Here is a 26,836-nt window from a genome sequence, read left to right as displayed (position 1 = left end):
TAAGTGACATGATTAACTTTGAATAAAGTTGTTCTTTTTTACTGAGCACACAAAAGCTCTTAAGTCCTTCGTATTTACTGTATACACTAATACAAAAACACAGCTGATTGCAATTTTTCCTGCCGAAATATACAAGATTGAGGAGTAAATGCGAGTATTGTTCACATACAGATTAGCATTCCCTCCATTCCCTCGTCCATGCATAATTCATAATCGAATCAACGTCCTATAAGTATTTTATGTACATGTGCATGTACAGTTATGTGTGTGTAGCGTTCTCATGGGATGGTTCTGGGTCTGCGGTGGTCCCTACATGATGAAATCATCTGTTTTTCATTTGTGACTCAGCAATAATGTGACCGCACAAATTAAAGCTTCATGATCCCACGATTATAACGACTCGCTTCGCCACGGGGAGCTGCAGGCACGGCTTTTTGGTAAGTGGGCACCATTGTTTCACTGCCATGTGTCGTAGCGACCAGTGAACCATTTTTCAATGCGGGGGACATAAAGCTTCTGATTGTTGAGCGAGCTATGTTTTTCTGCGAGCGCAATAAATGTGGCACCAATCAGAAGCCACTGGACATCTGCTGCTAAAGCTGCCTGCCACAAAATTCTGTTCATGATATAGCAAAAATGTTCAAAAGATTAATGTGGGGCATTGGAACTGTTAAAGGAATACTTCACCGATTAGCATTTAGCTTTGTATTACTAGTATTTTTGAAAAATTGTGTTTCCCAACCTCAGTTTCCCATGAGTTGATAAATAACTTCATTATTTTCTTTGTAACGTGCCCACCAGTGACACTTGGTCATGTTAGCATAGCTGTTAGCAAAAATGGCAGACATTGTTTATATTCTGGGAATGAGGTTCCATTCCCCTATGAGTGGGTCTAAAAAGTGAGGAATTAGCGTTCGGAGTTTCAAGCCTTGGACCAAGTGTCACTAGTGGGCACGTAACAAAAAAAGAACGAACGATATTTCTCAACTCAGGGTCCTGTTAGCGTAACTGTTAGCAAAGATGGCAGACATAGTTTACATTCTGGTAATGAGGTCCTGTCCCCCAACGAGTGCCCACTAGTGACACTTGGTCCAAGCCTTAGTCCGAGGTTTGAAACTGCAACACTAATTCCCCACTTATTAGACCCACTCGTAGGAGGACTGGACCTCATTCCCAGACTGTCCGCCATCTTTTCTAACAGCTACGCTAACAGGACCAAGTGTCACTGGTGGGCACGTAACAAAGAAAATAAGATATTTATCGACTCAGGGGAAACTGAGGTTGGAAAGCACAATTGTTCAAAATTACTACCCCTATTCTACTAATACAAAGCTAAATGCTAATCGGTGGAGTGTTCCTTTAAGACTGGTACTCAAAAACATGACTCAAAACAGTTCAGATTTCAAAAACAAAATCACATTACCTGTCTCAAAGGGCAGGTGGTTCAATACAAACAAATCCAGTCAGTAACCAGAAGTCAGTAACCAGGCGATAGTCCTTAAAAAACCAGGAAACTAGATCATGATGAACGACGAGAAAGCTGGAATGTTTGACACAGAGGGGAGAGGGAACACCGAGACACAGGTGAATCTAATGAGGGGCGGGGCTGACAATCAAGACTCACAGGGGCAGGAAGTGAAGGGATGTGAAACGAGAGGAGAGGTAAATTTCACAATAAAACAGGAAACAAGAAACATGAGCTTAAGGGGAAGGCCGAGATGTAGCAGACACAAACTTCAGTTAATGCTTGCACAACACAAGCTGTAGACCAACACTAAGATATTATTAGTTTGTTGATGGGAATAATTTAAAATATTTTTTAATCTATTTTTACTTATTTCCTGTATAGAGCCAGGAAGGTTATATTGAGAGTCCTGGTCAAGATAGCAGCACAAAAATAATACTATAAATAGTTTCAAAGACAAAACAATGTCAGATATGATATAGAACACACAGCAGAGTATTAAAGCTGAAGGAAAGGAAAGACATAATAAAGTAAAGTGCAGCAGAATACAGGCCATACTGTACCAATAAGATCCTAAATCCAAACCCCTCAAAAACAACACCATGATGCTCCATAAAACACTTTTGAAGGTGTTTAAAGAAGACAGTGTCTCCAGTGAACCACCACCTGGTGTCTACCTGATGAATTCCGGTTAAATATTTGCATTTTGTACTCAAAATGTTTAAAATCGGATTGAATTTGTGAAATTTGGAAAGACGTCACAGTTTTTATGAACAGAAATGAAAGAAAAAAGCAGTCTAATTTTGCAACTTCTGCACAATTATTGTTACTTTATATCGCTACTAAAGCAGCATTTGGTAAAGCTTGAATATGTGACCTATAAACAAACACACACCCCCAGGATGTCCTTATAAGGAGTTGCAAATTCTTCCCACGGCAACATGTGAGCACTAAGGGTTAAAAAAACTATTTCATCAGCTGTTAATTAGCAGAATTAACACCTGTAAATCATCCACTGTAAATGTCCTGTACTAATTCCTAAATGTGGCACAATTGGGCCACTAAAAAACCCAATATATACTATGAAGAATAAACCTCACTCAGCGCTTGGTAACACATTTTTTGGAGATGAGTGGGAATTGTCTGACAACATTAATAATTACCGCCGTCTGTTTACAGCCAGTGAATAAAAACACAGGTAATCGACATTGGTGCAACAGCTCAGATGACGTCGTGCTCTCTGACACCGCGTGATTACAACACTGCTCGTCCTGACCTGCTTCCTGACGTATATACACTGCGAGCCGAAATAATAACAGAGTAAGTAGATTTGTTGGCATTCGAAAGGACTTCTTCTTCTTCTTCCTTCTTCTTCTTCGTGCATTCCAATAATGACCATGTGTGTGGAGAAGGAAAAGAACAGAGAGATATGAGTTCTCTGTAGTTTGACTCAGATTTATTGGCGACAGGCTTTGAAGAAGATACATATCCGACATGTCATCCGCGCCGTAAATCTTCAGCACAGACTGCAGCCGCCTCGTCCACTCTCCTGTTCTTTGGTTAGTCCTTCTTTGATGTAACAAGTGACAAGCGGTCTACAGATACTGCTGTGTTTATCATTTATGGTCACGAGGAACACGGGGAGACAATAAAGTGTTGTGTGTGTTAAAAAATAAAGTGTCTGCACGATTTTTTTGTCAGTTCACTTCCTTCCTTGAAGAATCTCACTCCTCGGATCGCTATCACGTGCGTGAATCTGCGATTTACACGTGAACATCGCGATGCATGCATGAATACACCTGACGTTTAAATGCACCTGGTTTGACATCATTTTCTGAGACAGCGTAACTGGGACGAGTGACTCAAAGTGAGTCAGAGACGCTTGGACAGAGCGACACACGTCTGCTGATGTCTGAACGATGTCTGACTGCAGGAATGTCGATGAGCTCATTCCCCCTCCTCCTCTCACAAAGGTTGTGCTCTGGTTTTAGCGACTCACTTCTTTTTTTAATTGGAAGTGGAAATTTAAAAAATCAAGATGTAGTGCATTGGCGGCCTTTCACTGTTGACTGCTTTTGCTTAAGACCTTCATCAGTGAGCTGCTGAGTGGCATTAGCTGTAAGAGGATGTCTGGATTATCTTCTTAGGACAACACATGTCGTGGAACCCCCCTCGAGTTTCTTTGTTTCTTTTGACTCAGACACCAGTTTGTGTCTCTAACATGTGGGAACATTTTTTTCTTTAATGTCTCAGCTACTCAGTTTCAGGAGACTGCGCCACACTTTAGTTCTAACTCTTTATTTAAGCTCTTTTTCCTGCGTTGGAAAGGCTGCCTTCTGGTGTCCGGCCTGCAGGACCCAGAGGAGGAGAGCGACCTTTGTAGAGCTGAAACAATTACTCGATTAATCAGTTTAAATCTTTCTTCATGATTAAAACAAGTTCTCTCATTGTTTCAGCTTCTTAAATGTGAGTATGTTACTTCAAGTCTTTGCTCCAGATAATTGTGGACAAAACATAGACATTCGAGAACATCATTATTTCCATGTTTGACAAACACTGATCACACATTTTTTTTCTTTAGTTTTCTGACATTTTATGGACCAAACGATGACTCCATGAATCGAGAAAATAATCGACAGATTCATCGATTAAGGCTGTTCTCCTTTTGAACTCTCTGAACTCTCTATATATGCTGTAGATTCTGCTACACATGTCAATTGTTCCACTGCAATTTTCCTCCATGTCTGATATTTTGTATCCCTCAATGTTCCGCTCTTTGACTTAGAAATAGATAAAGTTTCCTGGAATATGAAACACATTTTGCCCAATAATTGCATCCGAATGAACATAACATTACTCAAAGAAAACTACACAGAAAAAAATGTCACATTTTCTTTTTAAAATAATATAGATTTGTAGCCTCAGTATCAGCTTATAAAGAAAATGTAGTTCTTTTGTCGGTATTTTGTGTAAATTATTTTGTAAATCATTGACTAAAAAACAGGACAGCAGTTGCCCATGAAGATCATTGAATGAATGAATGACTGAATGAATGAGCAGGAGATGAAAACACTGCATTCAGCTGATGATGATGGAACAGTTACAGTATAATGCTGAGTCCACATTTGTGGTTCCAGTGTTGAACAGAGAGCAGATTACTGTGTGTGTGTGCGACTTCCCGCTCCGTCCCCTCCCACTCCACACAGTCAGTCCGGGTGAACGGGAGGGAAGGGGGAGGCAGGACGAGCCGTCATCCCACGTCAGAGGCGGCTTTCGTTATTTAAACTTGAATCAAAGAGGGGAGGAAGGTTTTCACGGCTCGCTCAGTGTTGCCTAGCAGCCAGGCTCAGGACTCCGGCTACTCCACTTCACTCCACTTCACTCCACTTCACTTTGGCTACTTTTTTACGGGCTTATCGAGGAAGCGCGCGCGGACATTTCCCCTCCTCAGTCCTGTCTGTGTGTCAGTCATTTGTCTCGCAGTCTCCATGCCAAACATGGCCCAGAGCGTGACTCTAAAGGGACCCTCTCCCTGGGGCTTTCGGCTGGTAGGAGGACGGGATTTCAGCACTCCGTTAACCATCTCCAGGGTAAGTGAAGTAGAGAGTAGTAAGAGTCTGCCGCGCGTTGTCTGTCTGTCTCTCTGGCTCGCCTGTGCTGGGTCCATTCATCCAGCGCCGTGCGTAAAATACGCGCAGAGAGAGAAGGCTTCTCTTTGGCAACTCAGTTACTGCGCACTAAATCGTGATGATCACACTGAATTATGAACTTAGAATATATATTATGTGTGATTTTTGGATGAATGAACATGAGAAACTGACTGAAATCTCAAATTCTGACACTTTTTTGTCACACTTATTGTCACAATTTGAGTTTACTGACCTTATATTGTACTATACTATACTATATATAAATATATTTAATATGATTCATGTCAAATTGTTTAACCTTGATTTTTGAAATGGATGACTTAAACGAATAAAGTCTTAAAATCACAAAAAGATGTTATATGATTGTGTTGTTTAATGATACTGAATTACCACTTCATCACTGCAAAAATGCCTCTAAAAATCTGCCAGTGCAGCAAGAAAATGGCACAAAAAACCTTGAAACAAGTCAAATTATAAGTCATTTCAGCCTTAATAAGTAAATAAGTCCAAAAATATGGTGTGATTATATATATATATACTATATAATAATATATTATATTATATATATTATAAATACACTGAATTAAAGTCAATGACATTAGTTTTTGCAGTGTTGACATTGTTTCAGGAAGCTCCACTCTTGCTACTGCCACCATATTCTCGACATTGTGGATGATTGTATAGCTGAAGTTGTGGTTGCACTCTTCTCTTCTGAAACCCCCGCCACCACCACCACACCCCCATGAACTTTCCTGACCCTCAGAATATGGGTCAAGAGTCAGAGTGCTGGCAGTGGATCTGGCAGTAGCCTTTTTAGTTTATCCCAGCCAGGGTAAACACAGTGCGGTCCTGCTGCAGGGCTTGTAGAAAGAGAAAGAGAGAGAGAGAGAGGTTAGGGGGCTGCTGCTGACATTTGTTTTTCATCAGAGCTCATTGGTGCTGCTGAAGGATTCCAGGTGTTGTGCTGCTCGGCTCGATCACCAGCCCCGGACTGACCCTTTAACTACAGGGGGCACCTAGCACTTCAAACTAGAGGTGTAATTTTTAGATTTACGCCGGGGCAATTAACGACTTTGGAGCTAGAAGCAGACGACTGCTTCAGGTCACCTGAAGTGCTCTTTGTGTTTAAAACACATCAGTGGTGACTCTCTGTATTTGACTCACTGTGGGTGCAAAGTCTATACGGGCAGTTTTGGATTAAAGTGGAACATAATAGGTGAACATTTCATATTTAAAAAGAAAGACAAGAACAAAAACAATGCTTGGTAAATATTTTGTTTGAATATAGTTGCTGAAATATTGTGAAATCAGCATTCTGTGGAGAGGATCACTCACTTTCTCGGAGTTTCCATCACCAGAATTAATTTGGAAAATGGGAATTTTTCTCTCTTTAGAATTTAGGCTGCGTTTTTTTCCATTACTTTGTCAAAACTTACACACAGAGGCGATAAGAATGTGCAAATTAGAGTGTCCTCTATTTCCAGTTCAACCTAAAGTAGGCCAGGGGCCTCAAACTCAAAATGACCTGTGAACTTCTAGTCTGTTCAGGAGGGTCAAGTGAAAAATGAGTGGTTTATGATTAGAAATTAAAATTATATCCAGATAATTCGTCATGATGTTGCACTTTCAAAGTAAAAATGTTTGTATGATGCAAAATGAATCTGTAAATAACAAAAAACCCCAGACAGAATTAAAACATGAAATCAAAATGTACATATATAATTAAATGTTGAATTTAATCATTTCAAAATAAGTGTAGGGCCACAGGACATCGACTGGCGGGGCCGCATGTGGCCCCTCGGCTGCGAGTTTGAGACCCCTGCTAAAGGCAATCTGATGACGTGATTTCTTTCCCCTAATTTTCACCAACTATATAAACAAACCTGAGCAAAAATCTGACTGAATTTGTGAAATTTGTGAAATACGTCACATTTCAAAGTTTGCTTGGCTTGTTTTTATGAAGAAAAATGGTTTATTTTGTCCATGTAAGAGTTATCTATTATTCCCACAGCAATTTTAAGGGTTAAAGCACAGGTCAGGTTTTGTGAGGCAAAAATGCCCCAAAAAATCCTTAAGTAATTTGTACAGTAGCTGTGGTTTCGCTCTAATCAATCAAACAATCACTCGTTGGATTAATCCGTGCATACTGTACTTGATTGCCAGTAAATCACGACCACAGAATGTACAGCGGGGAATTTCTTTTGCATTGTGATCACCGTGTAACCCAGTGATGGCGCGACATTAGCTAAATTAATGACAGGGTTTCATTTTCGCAGACACTCGGGTGCCAATGAAAAGCAGCGCTCACATGGAAAAGGCTTCTTGCAACAATAAATAAGGGAATTTTTGGCCCAGACCTTGGCTTGAAAGCCCGAGAAGGAAGCAGCTGTTGAGATGCAAGCATATTTAGCAAAACATGTCATGTCAGAGGCATAAATACACAGTCTCTTGGCAGCGAGCAGCAGCATTACACCTCTTGACGCCCCTTCTTTTTTTCCTTTTGCCCTCCATCAACCATTCCAGAGCTGTTCAGTGTCTAATTGAGCGTTTAAACCTCGGCTGTCAACACAAAATGTAGGTCATTGGCAGCACTTATGTAATTGTTTTATTCTTGATGAATAAATACAAAATAAATGAAGGGGTGAAACTTAACAAAAAAATGTAAGTAATGGAAAAGGAATCCTCTCTCCTCGTCTGCCGGGAAACGACTTGTCTTTGGAGTTAAAGGCGAGACGTGATTGATCGCGGCTGATAAACTCAAGTATCTCTTCGACTCGTCGCTCCATCATATTATCCCTGCTGCATTCTTGCAGAGCAGTGCGTGCCCCGGGACGGTAATTATACTGTGTCGGACGGGGAAGACAGAACGTTATATATGGCGGGAGACGAGGAGTGTGATTGTAAAAGTGTTTCAGAGAAGGATACTTTATGTCTTACACGATCCCAAATGCTCCTTGGGGGGAATTTAGTGTCATCTCAGCTTCGTGGAGGGTCCGACGGTGTCTGCTGTGAGCTAAAAAGCTTCCTTTGCTCTTGGTCTTCAGACTGATGCCCTCCCTTTTTTTCCCCTGCATACATAAATTAAAGTTAAATGCCACGAAACACCTGCAGTAGGAGACAGTGAAAGTTGTAAATACCAGAGGACGAATTCTGTGATGGCAGCAGCTGGTTCTTAGCTTCAGGTGATAATATCCCAGCCAGGATAGAGCCATTAGTCTCCTACCAGCCCGTTACAGCTCCAGCCACTTTATGGCACGTCTACTCGACTCTGGAAACATTTGGTCTGATAGTGTCTGTGTCTGTGTCTGAGTCCGTGCCAGAGAAAAAATATAAAATCACTTACTGTATGTAACTGCCCAAGCATTTAGAGAAGATACACTGGATATGGCAGCTGCGGTTTTAAGGCCTTTTGTAAACCAATGTCAAGACAGAAGGTGACGCAGGACGCTCGTCAGTCGTGCCAGCTGGCAAACACTCGTCCTCCGGACAGGAATTTACAGCTGAGTGTTGGTCAAATAACAAATCTCCTCTTTAACTGACGTTTCTCTCTCTACGCAGGAACTCAATTCTGTCGTTTTTGGATTGACGTGTGGTTATTTCTTTTACGGTTTGTGTGTATGAAATTGTTGAAATTGAAGGAGAACGGAGGAAACAGTTTCCCAGATCCCCCATCCTCCCCCCGTAATGTCTCCAAATACAATTCAAACTAGAAAGCGATTCGGTCGTAGTCGGATGAAATGAAATGAAAATGAAATGAAATGCACAAACAAATCCTCGAGTTTAAGAAGCTGGAGCCGGATCATGTTTATGACATTTATGTTTTGTTGAGCCCCGAAAACCAAGGTTGGGATATTTTCAACACTTGGTTGTTTGGTCTACAAAACACAAGGAAGGAAAAATGTGAAACATGCCATATGGATATCTTTGGCAGTGAATCCAATAAGAAACTTCAGTTCACTTGGGGAAGGACAGAGAAAGAACTGGGGAATGTTAGTGTTGTTAATGTTAGTTAATACATAGGCAAACTTAAGTCACACCATCTGTACGCAATCCAAAGTCCAACCTCAGGCCGGCTGATACATTATCTAAGTAGGACAGGGACCTGTGTCTGTGTGGTCGCGTGTTGTTTATGCATTTAAAAGGATTGGGTACATTTCAAGCACTGTAATGCCCGTATCCACTTTTAATGGGGTGGTGGGCGATGCGCCGTAATTGCATCCTGTTCAAAACTCGACCACAAAATAGACGTCTCCTTGTAGTGGTTTGAGTGGTGAATGGATTACAGCACAAGTATGGACTTGAGTAATGATTATGAGGAGCAGAAACTCTTTAAAGGAATATGGTGAACATGTCTCAGAAGGAAGAAATGAGAGAGAGAGAAAGAGCTGGACTGGAGCGGTATCTGCACATTCCTTGCCGTTAATCATTCCCTACCTGTACGCGCTCCACATTTTCCCCTGTTCATGGAATTTCTGGAATTTTATAGCACTGAAGACAGAAGACTTGAGTCATAGCGCTTCATTTTTTTCATATTGTACGAATTATTTGCGTGTATACTGCGTCAGGAGTTGTCTGTCAAATGAATTTAACGTCCTTCTGTGCCCTCTAATCTCTCGTCCAGCTCTCGGCCCACATACCAGAGACAGAGCATGTGACCTAAAGCCACATGGGTTGTTCCCTCTCACTCTGTCGGTTGCTGCCCTCTCTTCCACAGGCTAGAATTACAGACGCTGAAGAAGCGGAGTTGAAAAGATAACAGATGGTACTGTTGGAAGTATTTCCTGTTGTCATCAAAAAGCTGTGAAGATCCTGAGAAACTGTGAAGGCAACAGAGCGGGAACAATGCGGGTCCTTGGGTTGTTGCGGAGCATTTCCTCCTCATCTGGTTGTGTCATGTATGGATGTGAGCGGTGCCTTGAAAACACCCAAAAAATAGCACCAGTATATGAATTACAGCTTTGGGAATGAATCTGCTCCTGTACCATTTCATTTTATATTAATTTGACTGAAAGCCGGCTGCAGCTCGGCCTCAGATCTTCTCTAAAGTCATGAACTTTAGTCTTCAGTCATCTGTCTCTCAACGATTCCTGATCCATAAACATGTTGAGGCGTCACGCAGCAGGGAGACAGACATGTGAGAAACCCTTGAAGACAGTCATGGTGATTATTCCTGCAAATCCACAGACTTATTGATGAGTCATAAGTAATGAGTAATAATGTGGTCCTAACAGGGCTGTCGTTCAGTTCCAGTGACTCTCCCGTCTCATTACAGTATAACCTCACGTATGAAATCATAAGCGGCGGCGTTGCGGCTCGCTTGTTGCTCTTGGCAGATTCCAGCCTCTTTGTTTGAGTGTGCGTGATAATCACACACTATTCAGAAACTCACACCCCGCGCGATGTAACGTCGTCTCTCCAAAGCGTCACCAAGGTCATAACCATGGCTCTTATCGCGGGACCAAACAAGCAAAACAAAGGCTGTTTGACTCGCTGCCAGCTACTATTCCGTCTGTTGTTGAGACATGAAACTCAGTATTCCCATAGCGGAAAAGTGACTTAATGGAATTTCTGGTCCTAATGACACATCATAATATAATATAGTCCTTGAAAAGTCAAGGTTAACTATTGTGTGTGTGTTTTTTATTTTTATATTCAGCTTTAACCTTGACATCGGTGTCTGCATATGCTGCATATCCAAAAAGAGGAAGAAAATCATTCCCTTGAATGAACTCAACGCTGACTGATTATGCAACTGTAAGAATTACGACTCGTCATATAGTGAAATTCCCATGTAAATCTGAGAGGAAGTCCAATTCGACGTCCAGAACAGAAGCTGTTTTCTCAAAGAAGTATTTAATCCTCGACCGGGATCATAAATTTGCTTTACATACAAATGTTACAGGGAAAAAAAAACTCTATAAACACTATAGATCTGCTTCTGTGTCCTCAGCCTCTCTCTCTCTCTCTCTCTCTCTCAGTGTTTCTGCCTAAGACACCAAAAGACAAAAACACCCACAGTGAAACCACACACATTCATTAGGCGTCAGTGGGTAATCTGTTCGCAATTAAATATGTCGCTGATTTGGATGGGGACTGCTTTTATTGCACTGAAACTCACGATTAGCGCTCGTGCAAATCCGACGGCACGTGCTCGGCGACATATAAGGTCATTTCCTGACGTCCTCACAGTAACATAAAGTATTTAAATGTGTCTGTTTTAGGTTGGAACGACATTACATTATGAGTGGGTATGTGTTTGGCTGCAGTCACACACGTGTTAGTGCTGTCACTTCTCGTTTTTTTTTACTTGATTTAATTGAACTGGTTCTCATTCGTGCCAACGCAACACGAGGGCCAAGTGGAAGTTGTCACGTTTTATTCTAACTGGCAGTTTTCTTCGGAGTAAGGGCGACAAAAATAGAAAGTAAACAAACACAAAGTGTGGGTCCTCTCATCTGAAGCTGCTGGGAGTAGAATGCCCCCTTGGAAAGAGTCGTACACGGTGGTAATTTAACTCTTTCAGTGTTGATTTAACTCTGCAAAATGTACTGTGTATGAATTTCTTAAGCTCCGTCGTTTGAAGTTCATGACATCACCACATCTGCAGGGTAAATATAGTCGATTGGGTTGATGATGTCTGACACCACACAGCGCTACACCCTTTTGCGACGACCTCAGTCATGCCATTGTGGCACCGCTGTGTGTGTATTCATGACCTGACCCTGACTCACTGCACTTAACACAACCCAGGCAAAAAAACACACAACACACACACACACACTGTTCAGTGTCCGTTCACGCGTAAACTCACGCACAAGAATAACTAACTCACAAGAATCTGCTACGTTTCACAAAAACCCGTTCTTGTTTCCTGCTCGTGGCCCTTTAAAAGTCTGCTCGTTGGAAAACCTCGTTCGTGTGATTTATGTCACATTTCCTCACAAAGTGTGCATGAATAAGAGCATGCGGAGGCTCACACACACATTTTTCCAGAATGCCGCTGACCTCTGACCTCGCCGGAACTGAGTCAGGGACACTGGGGCAGGCAGTCAAGAGCTGTAAATTAGCAACTGCACGTCTGAACCGCACGACTTAGCTCTTAGAGCTTCATGGGGCGTGAACTTGTGTGCCTTTGCTCGTCCCACTTAACTTAGTGTCTTTTTTTTTTCGTTTTCTTTTGCACAAGCAGCACAAACCCTTTCTTCACCTGTCTAGTGCTGCGAGGACAGATCTGTTTTAGACAGTTACGTCTCAATGTTTCTTGGGTTGAATTACACGATAAGTGTTATTTTGATTGTTTTGATAGGTAGGTACAAACTCTCAAGACGTTGTGGTCAGGGAGTGGGACAAAAGAATCTTTCCCACCTACGGTTCCAGCTCGCCTCGCCTCGCACGGTTTAGGTTGTGTTTCCATTACAGTATAGCATCTCCTCAACGGGGGCGGAGTCATCACCGCGACAGGAGTGACTAGTGACTTGTAAAGCAGTTGTTTTCAGTGTAACTGAATCATTAGAATCAGTTCATTAAATAATATTTGTTCAGTAACTCTAATTTTAGAAAAGTAATTTTGAGATTTTAGACATTTCCCTGGTAATTGTTGGAGATTAACCCATGTTTTTTAGGATTGTTAAGTCTTTTTAACTGATCTACAGTGTCGGACGTCTCTTCCTGTGACGGCACTCTGACCAATCAGTGGCCCAGCAGTCTGGCGACGTCACGCGTAGTATCGCATCGCCTCAGCTCGCTTGGAACCTCGCCTGAGCAGGAACTAAAAACGCTTATAGAAAAACACAAAATAACCGTACCGAGACGAGTCGAGTCAAGTCGAGCTCGTGGAAAGACGCTTAAATGCACTCAAATTAACAGGAGCACTGTCATAAATCTTATCTTGTGCCTGTGCTCTGCAGTGATCGTGGTAAAGTGTTGGAAAAGGAATTCCCTACAAGTTCATTTTGATTTGGTGAAATTTCCATCAAGCTGTCCCGACACAAATAATAGTTTTATATCATTGATGCATTGGACTAATGGGCATATTTTTAGGCTCCTGGAAATTGTATTGTATTTTTTGCATTTCATAAACAAAGCCTTACTGGATTAATAGAGAAAATAATTATATCCCATCTGTCACATTCCTGTGCCAAACATTCCTCCTCCGCTGCAGAATCTTCTGGCTGTGTTTAAACGTCTTAAGCTTCAAACAGGGAGTCGCAAATCTCGCCATTATCTAGGTGAAAATGTTGCAGATTAGCGAGCGTCGGGATTCCTCCTCCAAAAAACACAGTACGACTCCTGCAATTGAATCCAGCTGCAGAAACCTTCCTTCCTCACATTTTTTGGTTGGAAAAATACTGTTAAACTAATAATCGCACATGTCGGGACTTGACAGCATGTGCGGCACACAAAGACAACTGGAAACACGTGGATAATTGTTCACATTTGAGTAACTTTTTTTCATCTCGTTGCTCGTAAAAGGCATTCTTTCCCTCGGCAGCTTGCTGCCATATGACAGTCACTGTGGATGTCTTGGTTTTGATGGAGGACGATTTGATTGGTTTCCAGTCAGAGGCCTGGAAACAAGGGGAGCATTTGTGCCTGTCAGTGTGTGTGTGTGTGTGTGTAATAATGGAAAAATAGTTATCATATGTTACTTAGTGTGTCTAAGAAGGTGAAACATACCCACTGGGACACCCGTCCTCCCCCCTGCTCTGCCCCCACGAGGGGCTCAAATGTCCTCAGAGCAGCGTGTTTGTGGAATGAAGGAAGGATCACAGGGAGGAACCTGCGCAACCATCCAGCGAGATCATCCTCAAAATTTAAGATGATGTGGACATTAATGAAATGAAGTGAAACGAAAAAGCCAAGAGAATATATTAAACAGATGCTGGTAAATGAATTTGAACATTACACAGATACGGTTGTTAAAGGTTCAAGGTTCAGAAACCTTGAAACTGCGTCAGTGTTAAAGGAATACTTCACTGATTAGCATTTAGCTTTGTATTACTAGCATAGGGGTAGTATTGTGGAAAAACCTTGAGGAATATCTTCATTCATTTCTTTGTTACGTGCCCACCAGTGACACTTGGTCCTGTTAGCGTAGCTGTTAGCAAAGATGGCGGACACGGTTTACATTCTGGGAATGAGGTCCCGTAAAAAGTGTGGAATTAGCGTTGCAGGTTCCAGCCTCAGACCGTGTGTCACTGGTTTGGCACGTAGCAAAAAAAAAGAATAAAGATATTTCTCGACTCAGTGTCCTGTTAGCGTAACTGTTAGCAAAGATGGCGGATACTGTGGAAACTGAGGTTGGGAGGCACAAATTTTCAAAAATACTACCGCTATTCTAGTCATACAAAGCGTAATTCCTTTAAAGGTGACATAGAATGCTTGTATCGCACATATATGTTAGTTATGGATGTCTACTTACATATATTAACTTGTTTTCATGGTTAAAATCCTCCTAGTCGCTGCAAACAAGCCGATTAAAATATCTCCTCACTGACGCTCTCGTCAGCCGCGCTGTTTCAGACCAAAACCACACCCCCACAACGTGGACTGTGTTGTGATTGGCCAGCCAACGAGAGCTTTCCCACTGTCCTGTGATTGGCCAGGCACCTGGAAGTGACGTAATAGAACGGCCACCTCTCAGATACACAGCTCCCCCTCTGGCACGGTGGATGCTCTGCATCTCAGCAGCTACAACGAGAGTAGTTCTTCTTCTTCTGCAGTTGAATGTACACAACCGGATGTGCCCGGACTAGTGCCCGCACCAGGAGGCGCTACGGTGGTGAGAGGAGTGGTGAGGTATACTGATGACAACATCAACATACGGAAGTGTCGATCCGCTTCGCAGAGCCCAGGAAAACAATTAAACCCTATTTTCTCAGCAGTGGCTGAACTGTTTGTTCTGAAACTTTAGGGTTTCATAAACGAGGTCATGACACAGATACACACACAAACGCAGCGTTAATTGGAGCTTCTAGTCTATGTCGCCTTTAACTTCTCACTGAGGCTTCAGTTAGGAGATAATTCCTGAGCAGCCGTGCAGCTGCAGGTTGTAGAGGGGCCTTTCACTTAGCTGTCATTTTGAAAATGTATACCCTCGGTGCTGCCCAATGCAATATGACATGAATCAAGCGAGAATAACTGCTTATGTTGAATTTGGCCTCTGTGTTATTGACACTACCACACGAAAAGGATTCTGTATTTTCTTTGGCGCTGACACAGTTTGACACCACTTATAATTTTCTCTCCTTTGCTTTTCTTGGGTTGTGTGTGTGTGTGTTATCTTTAGGTAACACCAGGCAGCAAGGCGGCCCAGGGCGACCTGTGTCCAGGCGACACCATCCTGGCCATCAACGGCGACAGCACGGAGCACATGACACACATGGACGCTCAAAACCGGATCAAAACCTGCGTTCAGCAGCTCACGCTCAACATCATCAGGTACCAAATGCACACGTTGACTTTTCTTGTCACCACAAAATCATTTTGGTGGAAGTATGTTTGCAATTGCCTGTGGTTTGTGCATCATGGAGCTGTTGCAACCATAAACACACTTCATGAGGGCGACGGGGGATGAAAGATGAATCTGACATTTCCTCCTGGGACTTTGGCTCTTAATCAGAGTTTTGTTCTCTGAATTAAGACAAAAGACGCCAAATTAACAAAACACATTTAACATTTAATGGCTCCTTTGAAGGAGACCTCTGCTGGGTTCTTTTCTCTTTTTTTTGTTGTTTTACTGCCGCACATGTGTAAACAGTTGTATAGAGCTGTGTGAGCTCAGTTAAACTGCCTCAAGTGAGTGGATCACGTGGTTAAAAAGACTACAATGTTATTAAATGAATAAAATCTGGGGGTGCGCGGATTTAATAGAAAACGAGCTTACCAGGCCTCAGAAGCTGCTGTTCCTGAGGCTTGAGGTTTGATTATTTTCCACACTGGAAGACTGGTGGGACTTGTAATGTGCAGAATAAACCGATATCAGGAGAAGTTTCAACATTAGTCACTTGCCGTTCAGAAAATTCCCTGGATTATTGCTTTGACCCTGAGTGGAGTCTGCGTATGGTTTTTGCTCAAGTCTCATTAAGTGAATTGAGTTGAAAAACCTGACTCATTTTTACGTCCGAGGTAATTTACTGCTTCTCGTCCTGGAGCACATATTGTTTCTGTTTCCTGTGGGTCCGTTTTCGACTTGGCACGCTGGAGTCATGTGCACGGATGACAGGTTTACGGCGGCTAAAACGATCGACTCGCTGCTCCTATAGAGCGCCGTCAATGGGGCTTGCGCATACAGCGATGCAGACGGTGACCTTTTACAAATGGACTTTACGGGTCTATATTGTGCATTTTACCACTTCATGGAGTGGAAAATTGTCTTTGCAATCTTCACACTGGTGCATTATTTTTAGACCCCGGCGCCTGAGAATGGACGATTTGACCTTAAGTACGAGACAAGAGCAATTTATTCCTGTCAACGTTAACAGCGGGAATGGAAATCGTCCATCGAAACAGTTAATGACACGGAGGTGGGGAGAAAAAATGCAGTGTCAGTTGCTTCCCACATTTATATTAGATGGTTTCTCTGGGTTGCTAGAGTGCTGGAAAGTGAAGAGTGAATCTGGCAACCTCTGAACCCCAACTTCTCAGATGGGACACTGCGGTTTCAGCCTCACATTACAAGTGACAATTGCCAAAGTGGTGTTTCAGCTCTCTCCTTTTAGGGCCATGGACAACACTGGAGCACGACATCTACCTGCACATACAATGGAAATAAGATTTGGGAGTAAACCCGTCAGGAGACGAAAGACACTCTAAATTTAGACAGAAAATACTTTTTTCCTGCTGTACACTCCCATTCATTCATTCATACAGTATATCAGGCTGAGCGTTCAGTGGCTTGTCCACATAGGAATAGAGAATTTATTTAAGGATACATAAAGTAGTATTTAGTGTAAAGAGCCGGGGAAGCTCCTCCACAGCTGCAGGAGCACAAAAAAAGGACACTCCCACACACACACATGAACCATGTTTCCCAATTCAACTTTAATTTTCTCCCAAAGTACTAAAAAGTTATTCAACTCAACGGGGGAATGAAAAAAATGATGAAATCTGACAAGAGCATAAGTGATAGATATGCAGTGGAAAATGGATGCAATTGGCTGACACGTTTGTCCTTTTTTTAACACTTTACTGGAACTTAAAAGACGTGACGCATGCTTTTCATTACTTCTTCTTAATTTCCCGTTCTAAAATGACAAGACAACTGTTGAATACAGGCTCATGTGTCATCACAGGCAATAAAAATGCTTCCTGGACTGGAGGAGGAGGAGGGTCTTGGCCTGAGAGATAGGAGGCATGCACCTTTAGCTTCAGTGCGTGGAGCTTAAATGAACTGTTGCTGAAGGAGAAGAAGACAATTTTGAAAACACTTATGGTGTCAGTCGTCAGGGAGCGGCTGTAACATGAGAGACAGAGGAAAAAAGAGGAACAATAAGAAGAGAGAGAGAGAGGAAGAGAGGGAAAGTAAAGTCAAGGAGAGGAACAGGGAGAAATCCACATGGGCCCTCTCCTCTGCGCAGAATGCCGTTTTACAGCCAGCGTTTTTCTGCTTCGTGCTTTGCTGGAAATCCAGTTACTGTGACCGGTGGAGCTCAGAAATGTAATTCCCTCGCATAAGACATCGTTGGGTTTTTAAAATAATCTATCCATGCGTTGGCTGGGGGAAAGGAGGTGTTGGCACGGTAAAGACTCGAACCAAGCGTTTGTTTTTAACCAGAGGCCAGGCCATGAAGGCACTGACATCCAGTGTCCTACCATGTGGTAGCCCTTTTTCTTTTTTTCTTTTCTTCCCAATGAAAATTGCTGCACAGGAAGTTATGTGTTAACAAACAGCAACGGTTACTACGACGGAGCAGACAAACAAAACAGATGCATCTATAAAAGGCCCAATTCATTAATATGGAACAAGAGAGTCACAGCGTTGGCGTTGACAACGGCCAAATTACCAGCAGATAACTCACAGTAATGGTAAACAAGGAAGTGCATACGAATACGGGGGACATTAAAACTTTATGTCATCGGCCACGTCATTTGATGTTAATTATCCAGACAATGGGATGTCAAATTTAAAAGTCAAAGACCATTTCTAATTATAGTTATTTTCCAAAAGAGCTGTGAAAGATGGGACTTTCAGTTCATTGGAAACACTCCTCAACTGTGGGCTCCAGCGAGAACCAATGATTATTCAATTACAACCATTGATTCTGGAGTCAAAGAATAAAACAATGACTTGGGAGTGACTTGGGAAGCCCACGCTGACTCACTAGAAAATGATATTTTGGAGGACATCAGTTTTCAGCGCTCATTAAAAGCCTATGCTGTAAAGCACTCCCAAACACATAGTCACATAGTCATAGAAGGAGAAAAGAGAGAGACCTGTAATTTTGTGTTGCTGCCGATGGACAAATAGACGAGTCCGCACGTCTGCTGTGAACCGAAATTACAGCACACTGGATGCATCTGCACTCGAGGATCTCGTGAAACGCAAGAATGTTTTCTGTGTATTGTTCCCTCGTTTATTTCTTTCATAAACTCCACAGCTCCACATCTTCTGCCTCCATCTTGCCCCGTTTGTCTCCACCCACTCCACCTTCCTCTCCTCCTTGCATCTTCACCGTACCACTTCTCTCACTGTTTCTCCTACTAACCTTCATTCCTCTCTCTCTCTGTCTCTTTCTCTTCCATCCATCCCCTACTCTCACTACAGATTACAATATCATCTGCAAACAACATAATCCACAGAGACTCCTGCCTGACCTCGTCTGTCAACCCGTCCATCACCACTGCAAACAAAAAAGAGGCTCAGAGCTGATCCTTCACCTTCCATGAACCCATCTGTCTCACCGTCCTCATAATTATGTCCTGCACCACCCTCACATACTTCTCTGCCACTCCCGACTCCCTCATACGATACCACAGTTCCTCTCTTGGCACCCAACCGTGAGCTTTCTCTAGATCCACAGAGACAAAGGCAACTATGATGAGCTTCATGCCACTGGAATTACTACAGTCCTGCACATCGTCCTTGTTGTTTAGTGGTACTTCATTTTCTCTCCCTCACTCTCCAAGATGGTGTTAAATAATTCATATTAAGGAGCAAGCTGCTGTGTATTGGAGGGTTTCTTTTGAGCGGTCCTCTGAGGATCATTAAAGATGAATCATTATGGAAAATTAAAGGGGGGAGTTGGGCATGTAACCTTCAAACTATACATGTCAGATGTCATTAATCTTTACTTTCCAGAGTTTATTTTTGTTGTGATTGAACACCCTACCACCGCCATCAGCTAACGCAGGAAATCCTGCTTTATTACCTGCATTTAGGTCTGAATTTCATTAAAACACCATCTGTCGATCGCATTAAATTCGGATAAACTGAGGTCGACGTACTGCCGACGTACTACTGTTGCATATCATATCTGTCCTGGGCGGATTTCTGTTTGTCCAAGCGACAGCTGAGCGAGGCAGACAGATGAGAGAATAAATGAAGTGGATTGATGGGTGAGGGAGAAAAAACAAAAAAAAAGAAAAGAAAGATTGAAGGCAGGACAAGGGAACAAAAAAAGCACTGTGAGGCACCGTGAGGTCACCACTTTAACACAACTTTTCATTTTCCATCAGGCCTTATTATGCTGCAGGCCTGTCAGCACTCGACTGTGAGTTAAAACACTTTTTTCACTCCTGGCATCGGCGATCAAATGGAACTCTGTCGTCTTGCTGGGGAGGGAAGAGCGGCTACCAACCCCCTCCGCAAACGCACACACCCTAAAGTTCACTGTAATGTCAGAGGACCTGGACAGACACACTGGGCTCTTACTGGAATGTGTCACTGTTGCTTCGCTCGGCTGAGCCTCTGGGAATACATGAACCCGGCTGTTTTTCAGGCGTTCAGCCTCTTATCTTAATCATCACACTCCACTAATGTGACTCTGTTGATTCTAAATTAGAACTCCTTTCACTCTTCCCCTTTTTTTCCTTCTTCGTTTCTTCACTCTCTGACCTCACGTCCCTTCCCCAACTTTCTTCCCCGGCTGCCAGAACTTGTTGGAGAAAAAAAGCGATGTGGTGTGGTTGCAGAGGCCGGAGAAACACGTGACGGTGGTTTGGTGATGTGTGTTTCCACTGCTGGTCAAGCTGTCCGGAAAGAATCACGCTGGGTGGCAAGTGAAATGTGCCGAGAAATAAGTCATGAGGCATGAGCTGTGTGTGTGTGTGTGTGTTTACCGCGTGTCTATAGTTCTTTTACTGGAGCTCAATGTGAAGGTGCATATAGGGGCACCCTCGCTTTTGTCTGTCATTTAACCGCAGAACGGTTGTGCAGATGGTTTCCAACTCAATGGTTCTTCGTTCTTGCACAGTCCTGGAACGTATCGAACACATGTTGTCGCTTCATTGTATGAATCTCTGGTTTGTTAGGACGGCAATAGGAGAATTAATCCTAACATGGAATAAATGACTTGGTGGAAAGTTGCAGCTCAAGTGAAGTGATTCAATGCTTATATACAATTTAGATGAATGTGGAAACATGTGTTCACTTAGCTGGTTTTTACCCTTTGGTTACCTCAGTGTAAACTATAGGATGCCCGATAACAAGTCTGGTGTCGGTTCAAAGTTGGGAATGACTCAAAGGAAGCAACTGGTGTGCTTGCAAACGCGATCAGGAGAGTGAAATCCAAGTGAAACGTTGCTGCGTGGATCGTTCAGAGACAAAAACAGAGAGAAGTCACAGGGTCAGACCTCTCCGCTGTCGGATTTACCCCCGCTGTCTCACTCTGACTCAAAGACCCGTGACTCACAGCTGAGGAAGCTGCTGTGACCAAAGGAATACAGGACTCCAGCTGGGACCCAAAAAAAGGAACCCAACTCATGCCTCACACACACACATGCCTCTCCACAACCAGTGTTACCACTGCTTCTCCTTCATCCCTTCATATCGTCATTCCTCTCACGCTCTCCCAAGGTCTCTTTTTTGTGGTGATTATAAAGGAGCTTTAGAGTCTGCCCTGCAGAAAGGGAGGATGGAGGGAGGGGGGGGAGGAGACCACAATCCCTCCCTCCCTTTAAGTTCCCTCTTGCGTCGATCTTGTCATCACCCAAATGCAGATTCTCTCCCTCAGGTCGAGACCCCGATAATTGCTCTTCAAACTGTGATTTTCTGCCGTTACTTGTGGGGGGGAGAGTGCGTTTGGGCTCGTCTCGCGTTACAAAATTACATAGGAGCGGCTCCAGCGGTATCTGATGTAAGATGTGCCTGAAAAACCTCGCTCGCTCGCTCGGGTTTGATGAGGTGAGGCGAGACTGTGAAGTGAACCCTGTAAATGTTCCGTTGGTCTTAATTTGAAGGCACTCGCTCTTCAGACGTCTGCCTCCCGCTCTCCTCGTTGAACATGGCGATCCCGCGTGTGCAGCCAAAGTAAACTCGTTCAGAACGGTGAAAATCAGGAAATTAAACCTGCCTGCAGAGGCTCGGATGCAAACTGTAAGACCAAAGCAAAGAGCAGTAAATTTGCGAGGAATTTCAGTGTCTTTTGGTCGTTTTATGAATGGGGCCTTTGCAATTGTGTGGTTTTTTTTTTATTATTAATTTATTGTATTATGGTTTACTATGTGGGGTTTCAGAGATTATCCGTCTTTGGAACATTCTTCTCTCTGCTTGTCTGGATTTAATCTCGCTCGACAATGATGCATACAGTTAGGAGGAGGAGGAGAAGAGGAGCCAGTGGTTGGAAATCAAAGACAATGCTGTTGGAATGAGGTCGGGACCGTTCGTCCGCGTCCAATTTATCATTGTGAATCTCTTTCACGAAGCTGCCGCTGTTATGATTAATCCTCTTGCAGTGCACTGGAGGGGGGTCTAACTGAGGACCATATAAAGTTCCTTCGTCTGCGGCTTGATTTTGAGCTTGATCTAGTTTCCATGAGCCTTATCCAGTAGATCCAGTTAGCTCTGGCTGGATTCATGATTGGATGAGACAGGCAGGAGGAAACAGAGAAGAGGAACACTTATGAACATTGGAAATTAAGCTTCAATCTTAAATGTAGACTCTAGCACTCGTTCTCATGTAGGTTTCCTGTGCTTAATGTTCTGTGTTTGTGATCTGACTGCTCACCTGCGCTGAACCCGCTTAGAACAACGTGAAGAATTGTGTCTGAGCCTCACATTTAACCCCTCATCACTGTGAGGAGGTGTGATCATTTGTCTTTGTGCTGGATCCAGATTCCCTCCTGGACGGGCCCCCGTGTTACCGCTCACACAGCGACCCATTGTGGACTTGTTTCTGCCTACGTTTGTGGAGCATGACGTCTGAGTCTAAGTCAATTGCTCAGTATCTGTGAGTTATAAGCATGAAACCTGATAACACCGCGAAAAAAAAGGACGTGAGTGACTTCACACTGAGTGTCCCGAGTGTTGCACTCGCAGAGCCGAGTCTGTCTGCGAGTTTCCACTCACTCCACTCACGCCTCTGCGTGATGGATGGATGGTAATCTTGTGTTTCCAAAATGTCAGTTCAGAAAAGGCCTCAGTTCAGTGTCTGAACTTTCTCTTGCTCTTCAATAGGCCGTGTGTGTGTGTGCGTGCAGCAGTTACCATCGAAACCAAACAATCTGAAAAATATGAAGGCTTTCTGTCCCGGCATCATTAGGAAATGGCAAAGAGGAGAAGGGGGTGTGGTGTCGGGGTCATCCTACGCAGTAGCTGTTACTTGTTTGCCAGACACTCGGTGCCTCATAAGAGCGTCCTTGATAGCAACACCTCCACGGCTCATATTTGAAGCATTGCTTCAGCTCGGCCAACGCCGTGCCAGCTGCAGTCTGATTACCTCACACTGACAAACCCACACACACACACACACACACACACAGTGTCCTGTATACTTTGAGCAATGTCCCGCAGTTGGTAGTTGGATGCTTTCCCGCTAAGCAGCCCACGCCATGGCAACAAAAAAACACCATGAACCAAAGGCCCCTCCCTCCCTCCCTCTCCTCAGACGGATGAAACGGCAGCATGTGTGTGCGACTCCGCGAGCGACGCTCGTGATGAATGGAGAGGAGGAACGAGCTGCGCGCTCTTCAGTTTCACTCGCTCGCCTTTTAATGTGCAAAATAAATGATGTGCACCCCCCTGCTCATTGGCCCCCGTTCAGCAGCGCAGTAAATAATGTGTTTTATCATTCCTTGTCGTCAGCGAGAACACACTTTTTTTTTCCTTTTTTTTAAAGAATGGCCAACTGGAGTCAATTACTGGTAATCTCAAATCCCGCTAATTCGCTTATCGCTGCTTTTGAAGGGTTTACGTTGCCAGAGTGCATCAGTGTGTTCTCTTTAAGAGTAGAAAGAGCATAAACAGTGGAGTTATGATGCGATGATGTCCTTATCTTTGCACCAGTAGATGTTCAAATCCCCATGTCACTCATTTGCATGTGTGTGAATGTATACTCGACAACATTATAGGATGTGATGTGACAGAAGAAACCCCAGTTTAGAGTAAATCTCAGAGGATTATAGTCTAAGTGTCTTTCAGATGTTTCTCAGGAGGAATGATTGCATACCTGTGTTTGGGTATTACTCACTTTCTCTCTCCCATGGGTATTGACTTTTAGGTCGGGATCAGGAGACAGAGTGTGGTCGCCAACTCTTAGCGAAGATGGCAAGACAAGCCCTTACATGGAGCCTGACTCACAGGTAACCACTGTTTTCTCTGGATATGCAGAAACACAAGTTGACGGCGTTTTCGCCCGGATTGAAATTCACACCCACTGCAGATCCTGCAGGAGTTTTCTCATGCACCCGACACAACACAATCTCTCTGTTAGGACTTTGGCCATTGGCCCATTTTATATCACTGTCTGCCTTTTTGGCTGTGTGGCAAGACAAGCAAGTGCTAATGTCACAAAAACAATATATTCACGTTTTTGTCAAATACACATGTTTTTCTTCAGTGTTATACAAACATGTGATCCTGTGATGATCTCATGGGAGAGAAATTATATTCTGTCCATCAACTGTCCAAACAGACACGGGCAGGTTTTAACTACTACAATACCCATGAGCCTCGGCTGCCACGGCTGTCACGCAGAATCCAGTCGTGGCACGGATCAGAGTGGCAGAGCTGATCCTTTGACGCTTTGTTGGTGAATTATTTCTATGAAAACATTTTCACCATAATTCAAAACTGTGGCGAACACACACTGCATGCATGCATTTTTTTTATCAAACAACCAGGCACTGTCTACAACAGCAACAGTAGTATTTTTGAATGATGAGCCCAAAGGGAGAATTTCACATCCATCCAAGGCACATAACTCTGGTGTATCGGGAAAAATTAATATGCCTTTTACCAAAGGTTTTTCCAAAAGGTTTATGATCTTGTCCAGTAATGGCGTCTTTTTTTAGTTCCTGCTCTGACGAGGTTCCAAGAGCTGAGGCGATACGATGCGTAGCGTCTCCAGATTTCCAGAGTGCCGTCACAGGAAGAGACGTCCCACACAGGAATCAAGCCGGACGATGCCGAACTGTAGATCAGTTAAAAAGACTTAACAATCCTTAAAAGACGTGGGTTAATCTCCAACAGATTACCAGGGAAATGTCTAAAATTTCAATATTTAATGGAGGAGTCTGGTTTATTTAGCGACAGCACTGATGATCGCAAATATTTTTAATTAACTGATTCTAATGATTCCGTTTGTAAACAAAGCTTGTAAAACAAAGTCACCGCTTGTAAAACAAAGTCACCGCAGTTTCATACAGCCGTGCGGTGATGACTCCGCCCACGCTGAGTAGGTACTTTTTTTGTAGTGGCGATGCAACCTAAACCCGTGCCGCGCTGTGCCGTGCCAAGGCGAGCCGGGACCATAGTGGAAAAGGGCCATAAGCGTACTGTCACACCAATTTAAGGAAAGCGGTATCTAAAGGCTGCATTTCAAAGTTATACACTGTAGATGCCCTATTATTCAAGATTAGTGTCGGTAATAAGTGCTCTGTTCCGATCATTCTGAAAATCATCCACATTCAAAGGCTGGTGGCGATTCAGCAGCGTGTGATATGGGTGATACAACGTCACCCCCATATCAGTGCATTCTGCATGGGATTGAGACCCACTTCTCCTTAGTCTGTTTACATCATAAACAGAGTCCATGGAAACTGGCACAACCCTTGATCTGTAAATTGCACATATACACTATAATTCACGTGATTATAAGGGAGATAATGTGTCCCACTGTTCGCTCGGTCTTGACATAGTGTCTTGATTGTTCTCCGATCATACCCGCTGCCAGAAGGAGGGATATTCAGAGCAGGATGAACTCGAGCAAAAATGATCTTTATCCAAAGTTTTCCAGCGCTGGCAGGCCAGCAGGTTTATGAGCACACATGCTGTGAGTATGTGGAGTGTGTGTGAGCTCAACGGACAGACAATGAGCATACTGTGGCTCAGATATGTGCGAGATGGTCCGTTTGTCAAGCTTTGTGGAGTCAGGCGCTGATCTGCGTGTCCTTGTCGAGACAGGGGTGTTCTTGTCCCAGAAAAGGGTGGAGCGGTTACACAAAGAGCTGAGGTGAAATCGATCCGTCCGACTCATCAATGGGAGTTTGACACCCAATAGGAAAAGTATTGTCTTCAGGGGCAGAGACAAAAGTGAAGGAGGCTCCGGTGTATGTAATAAATCAGTGCTGTTTGTGGTCATGTGACCAGAGTTCTCAAAAGATGATTATACTCGTACGAAAAGGCAGACTAATAGCTTCCCACGGGACTTCAACGTCTGGGAAACCCAATGACGACACAGTCCAACAACACAAATCTAACTATTAGCTTCAATTAAACAAATATCTCACATCTTTTAAGCTTGCAAGCCTTCTATGTCAAATCAGCAGTGTTCAGCAGCTGCAGCAGTTTTCATATCACAGCCTCAGCACCAGCTCTGGTCTTGCTTTGATTAGAGGAACCTGAGGGGGCGGGGGGAGACCATCAGCTACAGCGGTTTATACAAACACAGACATGCATGGCAGGAAGGCTGTGCATGTGGGTAACACGAGAGCAGCAAATCTGTCTCTCCCATGCTTGTTTTTCACCGTATCTCCACAACATCCTAAATTGTCCTCCTCACTCGCTCACAGACCGAGGTTTGAAAATAAAATGTTCCCCCGGCGTCTCGTTTAATGAAGTGAGGCCTGGACGCCTGGAAACTTCTCCGTCGGAGCTTCACGCTCAGGTAAACTTTGTCTTTGCATGAAGAAAGGGAAACATCTGACCCCCAGGGGTCCTTTATCTTTTCTTTATTTCCTGCTGTGCTAAGACACAGCTCGGAGCGCTGTTCTGACACAATGGTGATTGCTCCTCGGACACATTCTGACGGCCAAATTTAAACCGAACAACAGCATGTGATACACACTTGATGATGACGACAAACAACAACAATTTTGACCGTAACAGTAAAAGATTGTAGCGGCTGACTGGCAGTAACCAGAGTTGGGCTTTAAACAATCGTGGACGGGTGCTCCGAATTATGCTTCTGAGCTCCGCCCAAGCACCTGAAAAAGAGAGCAAACCAAAGTATGGGAGCAAAGAAGAGGCACCATGGTCAGTCATAGTCTCCAGGCAGACGCTTGCGTCTGAGCAGTAGTTCCTTTGGGCCTTTGGGAGTTTGTTTACGGTGGATCGCAGGTCACA

The 26,836-nt window shown here is 43.6% G+C and overlaps 1 protein-coding gene across 1 annotated transcript in view; it reads left to right on the top strand.

The window, feature by feature from the left end:
- The first annotated feature begins 4,744 nt into the window (after positions 1-4,744).
- The window catches only part of pdlim4 (PDZ and LIM domain 4), a 39,169-nt gene continuing 17,077 nt past the window's right edge, over positions 4,745-26,836 (top strand). Inside the window, exons 1-3 of the mRNA XM_044042388.1 lie at positions 4,745-5,055; positions 15,404-15,555; positions 23,772-23,853. Coding sequence (XP_043898323.1) covers positions 4,954-5,055; positions 15,404-15,555; positions 23,772-23,853 — 336 coding nt within the window. The 5' untranslated portion in view covers positions 4,745-4,953. The remainder of the gene's footprint in view (positions 5,056-15,403; positions 15,556-23,771; positions 23,854-26,836) is intronic.

This window comes from Solea senegalensis, linkage group LG13 (assembly GCF_019176455.1).
Source record: "Solea senegalensis isolate Sse05_10M linkage group LG13, IFAPA_SoseM_1, whole genome shotgun sequence".
Taxonomy (NCBI): Eukaryota; Metazoa; Chordata; class Actinopteri; order Pleuronectiformes; family Soleidae; genus Solea; species Solea senegalensis.
Note: the sequence above shows the minus strand (reverse complement) of the source record. Positions and strands in the feature narration are given on the sequence as shown.